This window comes from Cannabis sativa, chromosome 4, assembly GCF_029168945.1.
Source record: "Cannabis sativa cultivar Pink pepper isolate KNU-18-1 chromosome 4, ASM2916894v1, whole genome shotgun sequence".
Lineage (NCBI taxonomy): Eukaryota > Viridiplantae > Streptophyta > Magnoliopsida > Rosales > Cannabaceae > Cannabis > Cannabis sativa.
The window spans coordinates 59203136-59222085 of NC_083604.1; the positions used below are offsets into that span (position 1 = coordinate 59203136).

Sequence of the window (18950 nt, forward strand, 5' to 3'; positions counted from 1 at the left end):
TTCTTGATCTACTTATTGGAAGCTCGGTTATATAGACCCATGGTCCCCCCACTAGTTGAGATAATATTGTTTGTAAGACTCATGTAATTGGTTTTGATTAATCAATTATAATTCACAAGTTAGACTATGTCTATTTGTGAAATTTTCACTAAGTAAGGGCGAAATTGTAAAGAAAGAGTTAATAGGGGCATATTTGTTAATTATGATACTTTGTATGGTTCAATTAATAAATATGATAAATGACAATATTATTTAATAATTATTTATAGTTATTAAATAGTTAGAATTGACATTTAAATTGTTGAATTAGGAAATTGGCATTTTTGAGAAAATCAGATACAAAAGGTGTTAAAATTTCAAAATTACAAAAAGCAAGGCCCAATCCACTAAGCCATGGCCGGCCACCTTTGTAGGCTTTTTAAGTTGATATTTTTATTATTTTAATGCCAAATAATTCAAACCTAACCCTAGTGGAATGCTATAAAAAGATAGTGAAGGCTTCAGGAAACATATACTTCACACTTTCTGAATCAGAAAAACCTGAGCCTCCTATCTCTCTTCTCTAGCCGCCACTCTCTCTCTCTCTTCTTCCTTCATATTTCGAACCTACCTTAGTGATTAGAGTAGTGCCCACAAACAGCAAGCAATACCTCAATCATAGTGAGGAAGATCGTGAAGAAAGATCATCAGCAAAGGAGATTTAGCATCAAGGATTCAGAGAAAGAGATCCAGGTTCAGATCTTGATAATACTCTGCTACAGAAAGGATACAAGGGTTAGAGATCTGAACGGAAGGAGTCATTTAATTCCGCTGCACCCAATGTAAGGTTTCTTAAACTTTATATGTGTTTAATTTATCGTTTTAGAAAGTTCTTATTTAGGATGTTAATAAACATACTTGTGAGTAGATCTAGGATCCTGGTAAAATAATTTCCAACACCTATCTGCTATCATGTTCGCAAATATTGTAGAAAAAATATTTTCGTGTACTGTTGCCCAACTAATGATTAATACTGCAGAGGTGTAATTTTAAAAAAAATAAAATAGTTTTACATGCCTTTCATAAGTTGATTTTTTTAATTAAATAAGCTATGCACACCATGTTCAATCATTTTAAATGAAAATACATCACGGTTTGCAAGAACACTGCCGCTTTGTCGACACTACCATATTCAATTTATCAACGAAAAAATAGACAATCCAGATATATGTGGACCCGGCTAGAATGAAAAGTGCAAAATATAAAAATTACACTATTGTCTCTATCGAAGCAAATGAAGATTGAAATCCATCAATGACTATCATTAGTTTTCTTATCTACAATTTTTAAACAAATGTTATATTCAATTATGAATAATTTAGAGATTGATTTTTAATTTTCTTTTTATCTTACACCCATTTAAGTAATGTTTCTTTAAGTATTGGAACATCAATTTTTAATTTATTTTTGGATTAACTTAAGAGCATATTTAAATCATCAAACTTTCTTAAACACCAATATATTACATTCGGTATTCACTTTTAATTGACAATATTATAAACTATAATATTTAGATACACAATAATAATCTCACCTAATAACTAATAATATTTTTTCTTTAATTTTTAATTGTATCACTTTCAACTAACATAAAAAAAAACTAGCATAAAATTTAGTATACGTGCCTCGCGCGTAGTTTTTTGCTAGTATATATATATGAATTTTTTATATAGTAAACTACGATTAAAAAAATTAAGAAACTAATAAATAAAAATAATTAAAAATATTAAATCAACAATTTTTTTATGTTGTTATATTAGCCTCGTGATATTATAGAAGCAGAAAATTAATAAAAAAATAATAAATTTTATATATCTAATAAAAAGTGAGAAAATTAAGGAGAGTTCAAATATATGCATTTAGAGTAATTATTCTAATATTTTTTTTTACTTAGATAAATTATCATACAATTTCTTATCTTAAAATGAAAGTAAAAAAAGAGATATTTTCAAAGGTTATAATTAAAAAAAAAAAAATTAAAGAATCTTCATATAAAATAAAAGTCTAAAAAGATAATTGATAAATCTATAAAAAAACTCATTATATGATTTCAAAATCATTATCACCGTGTCTATTTGTTGTTACCACTATATTTAAGGTTGTTGTCATCACTATATCTCACTTGTAGTTGCCACTACATTGAAAACTGATATCATCACCGCATCTTACTTGTAGTCGTCATATCATTGTCATTAGCTAGGTTTGCCCTCAACATAAAATAAACCAAATAATGAGTTAACTACTATAGAAGAAAAACATTATGTTACTGTCTTATATTTCGGTCATTATGAGTTAACTAATATGCAATGAGTTAAAGGAAAAAATAAATAAAGATATTTAGAGTAATTTTAAAAGAAAAAATTAATTACCAATATGTATTTTTTAAAACTCAAAAAAATTAAAGTAGAGATGTAATATCAATTATTTCTAAATATATATTTATACGCACATGCATGCATTATCAATAAATATCATCAAAGTTGTAAATTTACAGTTTTTAAAAAAAGATGCTACAATTATTTTAATATATTATAAATTATATTAACATCATAAATAAGTTTATTGACTCTTTATAATATCATTAATCATAGTCGACATGGTTTTAATTTTGCGCTTTGATGTCCACAATTGATTTTGCATAGCACAAACCTATAAAGATTTACGTAAACATAGCCTCAAGTTCCTCCTCTAATATGTATATTATAAACAAACCATATATAATGATACTCAATTGTAGGTACAAAATTGATAATATGTAAAGTGATTTTTTTAAAAAAAAAGTACTGAAGTGGCAAATAATTTTCTCATATAAAGAAAATAAAAATATAAAAAATAATAAGATTTAGGGTAGGTTAATATCACCTGGTCCCAGTTTTACATTTTGATGTCGAAATTGATCCAACATACCACCAGTTCTATAAAATTTAAACAAACATAAAAATAGAGTGTTAGCCTCAAGGTCCTGCTCTAATATGTATATTATAAACACAAATTAATATATAATGACACTCAATTTATAGTGATAAAAAAAACACATAAGTGGAAAATAATTTTCAAAAAAATAAAATTTAGGGTAGGTTAATATCACCTAATCCTAATTTTGCATAAAGACACTTAATTATAGATACAAAATTAAGAAAATAAAAAATACAAATTGAACGGTAGAGAGATAAAGAGAAAAGAGAGTCATTCATATAAAAGGAATAATAACATTTGGGGTAAGTTAATATATATACACAATATAATCTCATGGAAATAAAAAAAAAATAAAAAAAAGAAGAAGAAGAAGAAGAAAGCGTAGAGAAAGAGAGTGGTGGTTGAGTTAGTATTAGGGTAATAAAATTTGGGGTAAGTTAATATATACACCCAATATATTCTTATGGAAATAAAAAAAAAATAAAGAAGAAGAAAGCGTAGAGAAGGAGAGTCGTGGTTGAGTTAGTATTAGGTTAGTTTTATATAATTTTTTTTAATTTACAAATATAATGTATAGTTTTAAATATATTTTATATATAATATTAATTCATGATAATAATTTAAAATATTTATTGATAAATAAATATTAATTTATAATTAAAGATATTTTAAAAAGCTAATAAAAATAATTAAGATGAATTTTTAATATTTTTTTAATTAATCAATTTATAAAAAATAAAATAAATGAGAAAATTAAGGAGAGAATAAATAGATGCATTTAGAGTGATTATAACATACCAACTTAATGTGTGTAAATTAAAACTATGCCTAAAATGTGTGTGCTTATGATTATTGATAAAAAATATCAAAAAATGAGCTCAGTACTATTTTATATAATTTTTAAAAAATTACAGGGTTAAGTTTTTTGTTTTACAAAATAATTAATTTAATCAATAATTTTTATAAAATATAAGATTGGAAATAGTATAGACCTTTTATTATAATATTTAGGGTACGTTTGGAACGCTATATTAAGTCGTATTGTATTGTATTGTATTATATTAAATTATATTTTATGCAATATATATTTTTATATAAAATTATATATGGTATTATCTTTTATGAACATCTAAATATATAATATTTTAATATAAATTAAAGTTTAATATAATATTATATAAAAATATAATGTGTAATATTATACATGGACGGAGGGACTTTAGCCCATGTGTGGGCTAAAGCCCTCACTCAAATATATACATCAAATTTTTTTATATGTAGATATATACATATATTAATTTACTTTGCTCAATTTATTAAAGTCCAATTCACAAAAGCCCTCACTCAATATCTTAATCATGATTTATTAGCCTACTCTTATTCTAATCAAGCCCATTTTAAAAGTAGTCCAATACAAATAATAAAAAAAATAATACTTTATTAAAAAATAAAATAATACCATTGACAATATTTATTTTATTTTTGTCAATAGGATTATTTTATTTTGTTGAAGATGAAAATTTGAAAGATACATTTATCATTATTTTTATTAGTTTTGACTTAATATTTATTCAAGCCCTCACTCAACTAAATTTCTGGCTTCGTCACTAATATTATATAAAGAAGTGATCTTAAAATAATATTTGCACCAATAACTATTATTATTAAATTATTTAAGAATTTACCCTTACCTATTTTAATACTCACAATTTAGGCATTTCTTTTTTATAGGTATACCAATGTATATTTATTGCTTCTCTCTCTTAAACTCTGCCTACATGCTTGACTTTTTTTTTTTTCTTTTTCTAGACAGTAGATTTTTTTTTTTTTTTTTAACAAAAATCTTATTTTTTCAAAATAACAGTAAACTAGGTTGATCAAATATTTTTTTTTTACATTCTATTCTTTTTTTTTTATTATTTTACATTCTTTTTTGTTTTTTAATCTAATTAGTAGTTTTAGAAAAAAATAATTATATGTATCAACGTGAATTGTATTTATGAAATTTTCTTAGACCATTTTATTGTTTTCAATACCGCTACACGCCTACTAAAATTAAAAATTAACCATATGTTTTTCTTTTACATTTTATTGACTCTCCTAGTTGATATACAATCAGATTTTTTTTTTTTAAAAAAAAAATTATGTGAATAAACGACACAAATTGTTATTATTCTCACTTTCTTTATTTTTTTTTATTTCAAAAGTTTTTTCAGCCACGCAATTTATTATTTGGACACAAAAATTACACTATTATAATCTATTTTTTAAAGTGATCATTTTGACATGTTAGAAGCATATATTTTTCTGCTACAAAAAAAAAATGACTAAAATTAAAAGTTAGACTAAGGTTTCTGAAACAACAAAATAACACACTATAATTTAAAATCTAAACAAGAAATTATAAGTCTCCTCCAATATTTATCTTTTTACTTTTTTTTTCCTTTTTGTTTACTTCTTCTTTTTCTGACATTATTATCTTCTTCATTTATTTATTAATTTGTTTTTTTGAAAAAATCTTCTTCATTTATTATTATTTTTTTTATTATTCTTTTTCTCTAAATTTATTATTTCTCTTATTTTTTTTTTATTTTTCCTCTAACATTTAGATATCTCTCTTACATTTTAGTATGTGTTAAAAGAAACTTTTTTATTCCTTTTTTATATTTTGTAACAAAAAGTAATAAAATTTAAAATTTAATAAACTTTAACATATCAAGTAACATCATAACTTAACTTAAAGTCTTTTGTTATTTTGTATTTAAAAGTTCAAATATAGTATACTAATAAAAAATTTATTTAATAAAAAGAATTTAATATGTTAATAAAAAAACTTATAAAGTTACCAAATAGTATCTAAAACATAATAGAATTAGTTACAATATGAAAATTATTATATATATTAATTTTAAAGTTGTCTGATCAAAATAAGCAACCAAATGTGTATGAGAAAAAAATTATCTTGAATTAATTTTTTTCTAATAAAAAGTAACTAATTGATATATTATTTACATCAAAAGCAACCAAAAGGTTGCTTTTTTAAAATTTGCAAAACACTAAAATTTCTGGAAGCGAGATTTTTTTTATTTTTTTTCAATTTTCGGTAATTATTTTATATTTCGGTATTTATGCTGACGTGGCAATCGGTATTTGTGCAAATAATTTTCTTAAAGGTATTTTTATAAATAAAATCAATTTTAGGTATAATATTGAAAACACCCGAATAATTAATGAAGATGGTAATAAAAGTTGTTATGAGGATACAGGAATTTAAGGGTCATTAACAGAGCTGTAGGTTTAAAAATATTAATAAATGACGATGAGCGGCAATTATTGATGGGAAGGATGCGGTTGGATAGGGAAATTGAGACACCTATTTTTTCCCTGTTACTAAATTTTAATGTAAATATATTTGAAAATATCTATTTTTTTTTTCTAAATATAGCATAAATATTACATTTAGGACATGGTCTTATGTGCTAGCCTTTTCTTTTCTTTATTTTTTTTTTTCTTATAAAAAATTGGCCTCATTAAAACTTGTTGACTAAACCCAAGTGGCCTTCTTTCAGATACATCCTTCTAAAAATCTTGGGAAAGATGGTATGTCAGCTAGATGGTTTCTACCAGAAGTATTGGGAAACTGTGGGCGTGGGTGATGATATGTGTATTTTTGTCTCAGTTTGTTGAATGAGAATGGAAGTATTGTTAGTATTAATTCCACCTTGATTACCCTTAAGGTTGATGAGCCTAAGAGTGCTCTGAGTTCAGGCCTATCGGTCTTTGCTAGCTTCCTTCTTCTTATTAGTTCTTTTTTTTAAGCATAAGTTTTTTAGTATTCACTTTTGGCGTATGAGCCAGGCTTTTTTGATAATATAATATATTTATATATATAAATATCATGACTTTGCTAAGAAGAAACATATATATCAGATATCATGTCGATCTTTGCTAAAAAAAACACTTCAAATATAATGGATTCTTGAATCTTAATATCAAACATAACAATCGATATGGATCATCTGCATGTAGTGATGCTGCCATACATGGCCCACGGCCACCTCACACCTTTCCTAGCACTTGCAACCCAGATCATCGACCGTTCCAACAAAAACATTTCCGTCACCATAGCCAACACTTCTCTCAATATTCGGTACCTTCGTTCAACCATTTCTTCTTCCCATGACGCGGACAAGAATCATCATAACCATCTCTTCTTCGCTGAGCTCCCATTCTCCGGCCCCAATGAGAATACAGAGAACGTGCCACCATCAAAGATCGTCGACATGCTCCACTCCTCCAGCAGTCTTGAGTTACCCTTCCGCCGCCTACTCCACGACATAGCCGCCAAAGAAGGTCGTCCTGTGCTTTGCATTATCACCGACATGTTTTTCGGTTGGGCCACTGATGTTGCTAAGAGCGTTGGAACTCTCAACTTTACTTTCACAACTTGCGGTGCTTACGGAACACTAGCCACAGCTTCGACATGGCTTCACCTTCCTCATCGTCACACTAATTCTCACGACTTTGTCTTGCCTGGGTTCCCTGAACGGTGTCGTTTTCATCGCTCCCAGTTGAATAATGAAGTTAGAGATGCGGATGGAACGGATCTTTGGTCGAAATTCATGCAGCCACAAATCTCACTTTCACTCAAATCTCATGGTTGGTTCTGTAATACAGTGGAGGAGATCGAACCCCTTGGACTGGAGAGCCTTCGGAGTTTCCTTCAGCTCCCAGTTTGGGCTGTTGGATGTTGTCCTTCATTGAACAAACATTCATCACGGAAAGACCTGGGAATTCCTTTTAAAACTTGTCTCGAATGGCTCAACGAACAACGTCCGGAGTCTGTAGTATACGTCTCTTTCGGTTCTCAGAACACAATCGGATCAGCCCAGATGATGGAATTGGCCAAAGGATTGGAAAAGAGTGGGAAGCCTTTCATTTGGGTGGTGAGGCCTCCGCTTGGTTTCGATATTAAAGAAGACTTTCAATCGGAATGGCTTCCGGAAAGTTTCGAAAAAAGGATGGCGGAAACCAAACAGGGGTTGATTGTGAAAAACTGGGCACCACAAATGGACATTTTGTCCCACAAATCGACGAGGCTGTTTTTGAGCCACTGCGGTTGGAATTCGGTGATTGAGAGCTTGAGCCAAGGTGTTCCGATAGTGGCGTGGCCTTTGGCCGCGGAACAGGCCTATAACTCGAAGATGCTTGTGGAGGAGATGGGAGTGTGTCTAGAGCTTACGAGGGGAAGTGAGAGCTGTGTTAAAGATGAGGATGTTAAGAGAGTGATTGAATTGGCCATGGATGGAGAAGCCAAGGGAAGGGAGATAAGGATGAAAGTCTCTATTATCAAAGAACAAATTAAAAATGCAACTAGGGAGGAAGGAAATTTGAAAGGATCCTCTGTCAAAGCGTTGGATGATTTTTTATCCTTCGTTCAAACTCAAATTAGTGTAGGAAGGTCAAGTGATTAATTAGTGATGCTTTGGTGGGTTTTGAGGAGGATTATTGAGAGCTCTCTATCTTCTTCGAAGTGCCCTTGGGTGTGCATGATATGTAGAGGTTCCATTCCACACTTTAGTCATGGTTTGCTGCTTCTTTGTCTTAATTAGTTAATATCGATGTCTGTTGGTTTTGCATTGTCTTGTTATTCGGTTCTCTTACCCCTATGCTGCTTTGTTTTCTGAATTCTAGACCCTTCAATTTATTTATTTCTTTTAATAACTATAGCCAAATGTTAAGAGTTCAATGTGTACCATAACATCTAATTAAGTTTCAGCATTATTATTAGGGTTAATTTCACAAATGCACAAAAATAACAAAAAAACAACAAAAATACGGTTTCACGGAATTTTAAATATTTTTACGATTTTTTTGATTTTATTTACATAAAATACGGTATTTTTATGTTGAAATTTTGTTTATTTGTTGTTAATTTTTTGTTATATGTATGCTATTTTTTGTTGTTTTTTTGTTGTTATTTTGATGTTATTTTCATGTTACTTTTATGTTGTTTTCTTGTTGATTTTATGTTGTTTTCGTGTTATTTTTTAGAAAATCTTAAAAATGTAAAAAACATTCTTTGAACGTAATAATGTAAATATTTTACAAAAAATGGTGCCTTATGTAATTATTCCTTATTATTAGTTATGCAATAGTGCTATTTAGTGTTGGGTTTTGTGAACTAAATAAAACTCTATTTCAATATAATCTTTTCTATTCAATTATCAATAAAGAAACAGATTTAAATTCATTACTTGTTTAATGTGTTATTTGATTCATGTGATCATTTATTTATGTTGCCCCTAATTTTGCCCAATATACGTGGACCAATCAGACAGGGACACGTGGATCAAGTGTTGGGAATTATTTTACCAGGATCTTAGATCTACTCACAAGTATGTTTATTAACATCCTAAATATGAACTTTCTAAAACGATAAAATAAACACATATAAAGTTAAGAAAACCTTACATTGATGTAGCGGAATAAATGTCTCCTTCCACTCAGATCTCTAACCCTTGATTCCTTTCTGTAGCAGAGTATAATCAAGATCTGAGCCCGAATCTCCTTCTTCTTCAAGCTTTGATCCTTCACAGTCTTCCAATCTATGATTGAGTTACTGCTTACTGTGTGTGGGCACTTACTCTTTCACTAGGGTCACGAAAAAGATGAAGGAAAAGAGGGAGAGAGGTTTCGGCCAAGGTAGAGAGTGAGGGAAGGCTCAGTTTTTCTGAAGAGAGAAATTTCTGTCAGAAAGGCTTATGAAAACTTGTTTTGTGAATGAGCCATCACTTTCTATTTATAGGCAACTTACTAGGTTTAGGTTAGGATTTATTTGGCATTAAAATAATGAAAATATTAATTTGAAAAATCATATTAAGTGGCCGGCCATAGGTGTTGTAATGGGCCCCACTTAATTTTGCAATTTTATCAAATTTTATCTCTATTTTCTCAAAAAAGCCAATTTTCCAATTCTAACCTTTTAAATGCCAAAACTAATTATTTAATAATTAAAATACATTATTAAATAATATTGTCATTTAATTTAATTATTAATTAGACATATAAAGTCCATTAATAAATAAATAAACCCAGAAAACTCTTTTCCTTACAATTTCACCCCTGAATAGTGAAAATTCATAAAATCAGACATAGTCTAACTTTAGAATTATAATTGATCAATCACGAATCAATTAATGAGTCTTATAAGCAGAATGTTCTCAACTAGAATGGGGACCATGGATCTATATGCTGAGCTTCCAATAAGTGAACCAAATTTACCAAGTAAATTCCTACTTATTAATTCTTCGTTGAATCCACTCTTAGAACTTAGAATTGCACTCTCAGACTTATATAGAGCATATTGTATGTTTCACGATACCAATATACTATCTCATTTAACCATTGTTATAATCTTATTGTGATTTAAAGATCCTCTATATAGATGATTTACATCGAGATGGGATTTCTTTACCGTTCTCACCCCTCAATGTATTTTGCCCCTTAAAACACTTAGCTACTCCGTAAATGGTGTTTAATGATCTAATAATTAGTCAGTTAAACAAGAGCTCATCCATTTACTTCTATTTGCTAAGCTCGAAGGGAATCATCACTTAACTTCTATACACCAGTAGAAGCTATAGATTCCATATTTATGTTCAGCACTCCCACTCAATCATACTATCATGTTCCCAAAATATACGTATCACCCTGACCCAAAAGTAGGCTTAACTAATAAATCAAAGAACATGAATAGCACTCCTGAGTTGAGCCCAAGCATATCAGGATTTAGATTCTTTTCAATCTTAAGATCAACTACTGATATTGACTTGGAAAGATATGTATAACGGTAAGTTTGTAATATCTTAACTTAGTTGCAATATCGGTCCTGTCCAATGTATACTCCATACATTCGAAACTAGTATACTTTACTAATGTCCCGGAAAGAACATAACACTTACTCCAAGTGTAAGTACACATCATCGCTGATTATCACATTAGTGTAAATCCAATAACACTGATGAAACAGGGACCAAAACTTTTGATTCATATGATCACAATCACATTCCACTGTGTTGACGATACTGTAATTGTGAATAAACATATGATCTGGATTTAACTGATTTTGTGTGTATGAATGTAATAAACATATTAAACATATTAAACCATTAGCATGTAAAATTCATGCAAACATCAATCACTTCAAATTTCTTATATTGATAACTAATCAGATTGTAAAGAGTTTTATTTAGGGCATAAAACCTAACAAACTCCCACTTGCACTAATATAAAACAAACTGTGCAAATAGGTCAATCTGATGTCTTGATCTTTAGATCAAGTGTAGTATATTTGAATCCACCCAAACTTCTGGAAACTAGTTCATAAATACTCTTATGAAACATCCTTTACTATATGCTTTACTCATCAAGGGATACCGAAATCTTTCTTGTTTTAAAAGTACATCCGAATTAACGAGAGGACATATCTCTCATATTTTAAAATATGTAATTGAGATAATACAGTGTAGACTTTTCTTCAGTGATATAACTTTCTGGTATTTTCGAATAGACCAAGTTATAGTTCTTCTCTGGTAGAGCTTGAATTATTATACAATAATTCCTCCACCCCCAAAGTAAACACCATCTTAAGAATTTCGAAATTAGATGGTGTGATACAAAGACAACTGATACACAGTTCCTTAATATCTGACATATAGATCACTTTCATAAATCTTTCTTGAATATCTTCTAATGTTCCTTATTTGATTACATCTCAGATAGCTCCCACTCAATAGCAGATGTCTGGTTAAATAATACTTTTAACCTCTGATTGTTTAGAGAGTTACATAGTTGTGACTTTTGTATTAGTCTGAAACTTTAAGTTAAGACTAAGTCATCAACATAGCAGACTAGTATTTGAAGTGAAAAATACATGCCAGAGATAAAGTAATCAAAATTAAGATACCATCAAATTTTATGAGGATTAAGAATTCTATGTTCAAGTCATTTGAATGGACTGAATTAGAGTTCTTTATCTTATTCTCATAATTCTGATAAGCTATACCTATCCATGTGAATGGTTAGATTTGCTTTTCAGTAGTGTTCTTAAGTACCTATCACAATTATCAACCTAATGAAGATGGGTATAGAACTTTAAAATTCTCCCACTCAATTAAGGTAGTGTGAAACTTTAACAAAGAACTTTCAAAGGTATCAAACTCTTACTTACAACAGTAAAATTGAAATGGAACATACAATCAAGATCAAGAATTTATATTGACAATAGCTGACTCATTATATTACTTCTATGTTTAAACAAGATATGTGTTTCATAGGGAATTTTGGAATAGACTCCACCCCTAAGAATATACATATAGGGTACTATGGATAACCTCCACCCCTAAGTATATAGAGATTATGATCCACCCCTAAAGGTTGTAAAGATCATGATTCTCTAAGTGTGATAGAGTTTATGTGGAGTTGAATACTATCCAGAGTTCATTAGATATAAAAGATCGTTGAACTGCATAGTTTTCTTAACTTTTCTCCACCCCTATCAGATCATAAGATCCTTTTATTAAACAAATTCTTAATAATTGTATGAGAATGAACAATTATTGATAAACATAGAAATAATTTCTAGTGTTTATATAATATAACTCTATGAAGAGTTGTAAATATTATAGAATTTGTATCAATAATAAAAACACTTACACATACAAACATATAAATATAATGTGGTAATAATTGATGAAGATAGAATTAAATGAAGCTCAATCTCATAAATTGCAATAGGGAATTTCGAAAAAAAATAAAACTTTATTAAAAATAAAAAAATATTGCAACAATATGAGAGAAACAGGGATAAATATCCCTAACTAAAATTTGAAATCCAAATTGTCTTTAAACTAAAACAATTAATTCAAAAAATAAATTGAAGAGCTTCATCTTCATCTGGACGATTTCACCCTTGGTCCGGCTTTGCTGATCCAACTCAATTGAGTTCAAGTAGCTTGGCCTATAAGAAGAAGAAAACAAATAAACAAAGTTAGTCCAGAATTATAAATCCAATTGGATAATAATTCACTAAAACTCTTAAAGTTTATGAAAGGAAATACCTTGTTTCTTTGCAAGAAGTTTAGGACATTGGGGTTTCCAATGGCCTTTTTCATTGCAGTGGAAACACTTTCCTTTAAGTGTAGCATCACCAGAAGGAGTAGTCTTTTTCATGACTTTTGTTCGCTTCTTGGTGTTCTTCCACTTCTTCTTCGATTTGGGCTTTGAAGCAGAGGCGACATTTGCTTCAGGTTTCATCGTCCCATTACCATTACCAGGATGAGGTTTACTCCCTTTCTTCTTGGGTCCTCCAATCAAATTTTCATAAGTTTGAAGGTCATTGACTAATTCATGAAAGTCAATTTCCTTCTTATTCATGACATAATTTGATGTGTATGGTAGAAATGCTGGAGTCAGGCTGTTCAAGATAAGACTTACTTGAGTAGCACTGTCCATTTCAGCACCATGATCCTGGGCTTCTTGGAAATAACTGGACATGAGGAGAACATGATCACGCACGTTTTGATGAGGTTCCATCCGTGCGTTAATGTACTTCTTAGTCGCGTCAAAGCGTGACTGAAGTGATGCCTTACCGAATAGCTCATTTAACTTCGTCATAACTTCAGCAGCCTTCTCAGTTTTAGAAAACCGAGTTTTGAGGGTGTCAACCATGCTAGAAAGCATAAAGTATAGAGCTTTGTCATTTGCCTTCTGCCAACGCTCATACTTTTCTTTAACAGCTTTGGATGCATTATCCCTGTGCACTTCAGTGACGGCTCAGTTAAAACAAACAAGGCACTTTCTCCTATGAGAGCAATATTAATGTTCTCATTCCATTTATTAAAGTTAGATCCATTCAGCTTATTTTCAGTTAACAGTGATAACATGGGATTCATTTTGACAAACAGGATACTACAAAATAATAGAAATCAACAAATAGAAATTAATAATGGTTTAACACACAAAATCAATTCAGAAATTATAAGCACATAGCAAGTAGGAATGATATGAGAAAATACTTAAAAATTCAATCCTAAATAATTTCCAAGGTTTTCAACAAGGCGATATCGGTTGTCCCGTTTAGGCGAGAGTCAAAGCTACCATCCATTGAATAGAGTTGTCAGCTCATCTAAAATGTTAAACATTCTAGCAACCTTTTATTCGATCAAGATCAGAATCCAGCGTTGTCCCGTTTAGGCGAGAGTCAAGGCTATTCTATCTCATGAGCTTCTACCATTGTTTCGCAATTTGCAAGTCAAATATGGTCGCCACCATTAGGGTGATCTATACCATATAAAACACTTGCAAACCACTTATCATGCGAGATTAAACGGTGCGAAATTGCTAATGAACGTTCCTCCATTAGGGAGGATTACTCACTAAAACAAACGCGGTGTAAAACCCACAATGGAGATCGAATATCTTAATAATAATAAAGCTCATTGTTTAAAATGTATTTTCTTATTATTCTAATAAATAAATCTCATTAAATTCTATTTAAGAATTAAAATTCAAAAATAAGAATTTAATATAATATTTATAAAATTATACTAGATGGTGATTGAAATAAAATTAATTATTTCCATCTTAGTAATAATCTTAAATATAAATATTAAGGAAATTAATTTAAGATGAATTAAATAAATAATTAACAACTTAAAAATTTCCTTTGAGAATATATTTATTGGGTTCGAAAATTAAGTATAAAAAAATTATACAATTTTCGAAAATAATAAAAATAGAAAAGCAATACTTCAAGCAAAAATATCACCTATCTAGATATTCTTTTGACTAGTTAATTCAATTTCTAATATATATATTTTAAATTCACTTATTTTAAATTAATCTATTAAATGAAAAAAATCATTGACTTGAGTTGGTCCAAGAATTAATTAAAATAAATAATTAATTTACAACTCAATCTATTTTTCAAAAAAATTCGAAAATATTGCATAATTAAAATGCAATTTCGAAATTGATTAATAAAATAAAGAAAAATATATATTTTGAAAATTATTTAAATTTAAGTTGAAAAATTAAATTTCAACCTAAAAATAATTTTCGATTTAATTAAGTGTCATGAAAAATCAATAAATATTTAAGTATCATGATGAAAATCAACTTAGATATTTAGATTTTTCAAGTTAATTAAATATATTAAATTCAAGAAATAATAATTAAGTGTAGAGAAGCCTTAATTATTAATTTCTATTTAATACTAGGAAAAAATATACTTAATAAAATTGTACCAAAATTAATTATTTAAATAATTAATTTCACAAAAGTATAATATTTTCCTATTTAAATATTAGAAATAATAAGTAGTCTAGAAATTACTATCTAGAAAATATCTTATTTGACTAAGTATCTTTTCAAAAATTTGAAAAATATCTAATTTAAGTTATATAGAAAAAATCTAAAACTTAAATAATTTCAAATCTAGATTTAATTAAATATCACAAATTAAGTTGTAACCACTTAATTTGAAGATATCTTTTGAAGTTAATATTTAAAAAAATATCAACCAAAAAATATCTAAAATATTCCATTTTAAGTTAATATTTGAAAAGATATTAACTTAAAAAAAATATCTTAAGAATCTTTAATAACTAATGCCTAAGATTCCTCAACTTGATTTAAAATTTAAATCAAATATTCAAATTTAAGTTTGTTAAGAAAAATCAGTTGATACAACTAATTTATAACTTAAATAGGAATATTTAATTAAATAAGCTCCAGAAAGAATCTTAGTTAGTTAAAATTCTATATTTAATTAAATACAAGAAAAATACAAATAGTTTATCTAGAAATAATATCTAAACTAAAAGTGTTTTTCTTAAAATTAACTTTAAAATATTAAAATGAAAATAAATTTTCATATATTTTAAAAGTTAATTATGTTGCTAATTCAATTTTATTAGGTCAAACTATTATAATTAACCTAGTACAGTTATTCAAATCAGGCAAATGGGCCTTCACAATTGGGGTAGTTCATGTGAGGGGGTGCTGGGTTCAGTATGTCGTACCCACTTCTATGGCACCCAACTCTCACACAAGGCCCAAAAGAGAGGAATTTAACCTTAAAATGAATAACTGTTATTAATTGAATAGGTCCAATAACTAAATGGACCTAAATAAAATCTATCATGGTGTGACATTTTATTTAGCAACAACCTATATGCATCTATATAATAAAATAAACATATAGGCTCACACAGGCACACTTTGGATGGATCCTATCATGTTGCTAGGTCATACACAGATGAAAGAAGATTGTAAAATTTACCTGTTACAAATTATTTACTTGACCAAGGGAGCCATCAGATCATTAGATCTGGCAAAAAGTAACCATGGCTATTTGCAATCAAGTAATAATAGGTTTTTAAAACTTACATACAAGCTAAAAACACATACTCATAACGACAAGGTTAGCTGGATAGTTGGAAGTAGGATTTATTTAATTTTAAATAAATAATTTCGAAAAATAAATAATTAAATAAAATATTTTAATTAATTTCGAAAAAATAAAAAAAATTTAATTAATTTCGAAAAAATAAAAAAATATTTAAAATTTCGAAATTATTTTTTTTAAAAAAAATTTAAAATTAAACCTACTATTTGAAAAATTAGGTTTCAACCAACCTAAATATCATTTCAAAATTTGCTAACTATTTTTTAAAATTAAATGTTATTTTAAAAATAAAAATTAAATAAAAATTAGAAAAGATAAATAAAATATCTTTTCAGATTTTTAAATTTAATTTAAATAAATAAAATAACAAAATTTAAAAGTTAGCAAAATATCTTATATCTATTTAAAATTACATGATTATAAATATCTTATTTTAAATTTAAATAAGGTCAAAATATCTAAAAAGATTTAAAAAATCTTAATAGATAAGATATTTTTAAAATATCTTAAAAGATAAGATATTTTTAAATATCTTAAAAGATATTATAAATATCTTTAAAAGATATTATAAATATCTTTAAAAGATAAGATATTTTTAAATATCTTAAAAGATATTATAAATATCTTAAAAGATATTTTAAATATCAAAAAATATCTGACCTTAAATTTAAAAAAAATATAATCAAATTTAAAAATAAGATAGATTTTTAAGCAAAAAGATAAATACTAGTTCTATTCAAATTCAAATTACACTAATATCTTGAATTAAATTAAAAAAAAATTAAATTAATTCAAAATGATAATTAGAATTGAATTAGGAATAGTAATAGTATATTTATAAAACCATACAAAAAATTGGAAGTTAATTCCATGAAAAGGTATGAAAAATTGAAGAAAATTGAAAAAATTCGAAACTGTACGGACAGCTGCGATCGAGAAACTATCAAAGACAAATTTCCGTTTTTGTCAAATCTTCCAAAAATCATAACTAATTCAAATAAAATCCAAATTGAGTTCTGTAAAAGGCTAACTTGCTTAATTTTTTCCATACTATCCAATAAAAATAATTCCAGAACCGAAATAACAATTATTTTTCACGAAAATTTCATAATCATCAATCAATCATCAAATAACACTCAATACAACATAATACCATCCAAAGAACATACAAACAATCGTTTTAAAGTCCAAATTACATGCAAGTAAATCAATTACCATGGCTCTGAGGCCAGTTGTTGGGAATTATTTTACCAGGATCTTAGATCTACTCACAAGTATGTTTATTAACATCCTAAATATGAACTTTCTAAAACGATAAAATAAACACATATAAAGTTAAGAAAACCTTACATTGATGCAGCGGAATAAATGTCTCCTTCCACTCAGATCTCTAACCCTTGATTCCTTTCTGTAGCAGAGTATAATCAAGATCTGAGCCCGAATCTCCTTCTTCTTCAAGCTTTGATCCTTCACAGTCTTCCAATCTATGATTGAGTTACTGCTTACTGTGTGTGGGCACTTACTCTTTCACTAGGGTCACGAAAAAGATGAAGGAAAAGAGGGAGAGAGGTTTCGGCCAAGGTAGAGAGTGAGGGAAGGCTCAGTTTTTCTGAAGAGAGAAATTTCTGTCAGAAAGGCTTATGAAAACTTGTTTTGTGAATGAGCCATCACTTTCTATTTATAGGCAACTTACTAGGTTTAGGTTAGGATTTATTTGGCATTAAAATAATGAAAATATTAATTTGAAAAATCATATTAAGTGGCCGGCCATAGGTGTTGTAATGGGCCCCACTTAATTTTGCAATTTTATCAAATTTTATCTCTATTTTCTCAAAAAAGCCAATTTTCCAATTCTAACCTTTTAAATGCCAAAACTAATTATTTAATAATTAAAATACATTATTAAATAATATTGTCATTTAATTTAATTATTAATTAGACATATAAAGTCCATTAATAAATAAATAAACCCAGAAAACTCTTTTCCTTACAATTTCACCCCTGAATAGTGAAAATTCATAAAATCAGACATAGTCTAACTTTAGAATTATAATTGATCAATCACGAATCAATTAATGAGTCTTATAAGCAGAATGTTCTCAACTAGAATGGGGACCATGGATCTATATGCTGAGCTTCCAATAAGTGAACCAAATTTACCAAGTAAATTCCTACTTATTAATTCTTCGTTGAATCCACTCTTAGAACTTAGAATTGCACTCTCAGACTTATATAGAGCATATTGTATGTTTCACGATACCAATATACTATCTCATTTAACCATTGTTATAATCTTATTGTGATTTAAAGATCCTCTATATAGATGATTTACATCGAGATGGGATTTCTTTACCGTTCTCACCCCTCAATGTATTTTGCCCCTTAAAACACTTAGCTACCTGTAAATGGTGTTTAATGATCTAATAATTAGTCAGTTAAACAAGAGCTCATCCATTTACTTCTATTTGCTAAGCTCGAAGGGAATCATCACTTAACTTCTATACACCAGTAGAAGCTATAGATT

At 28.1% G+C, this 18950-nt stretch overlaps 1 protein-coding gene across 1 annotated transcript; it reads left to right on the forward strand.

The window, feature by feature from the left end:
• Positions 1–6530: 6530 nt before the first annotated feature.
• Positions 6531–8643, forward strand: LOC115714847 (UDP-glycosyltransferase 92A1-like). Its single transcript, XM_030643615.2, has one exon. The coding sequence runs from the start codon at positions 6966–6968 to the stop codon at positions 8427–8429; it is 1464 nt and encodes a 487-aa protein (XP_030499475.2). The 5' UTR covers positions 6531–6965; the 3' UTR covers positions 8430–8643.
• Positions 8644–18950: the final 10307 nt, after the last annotated feature.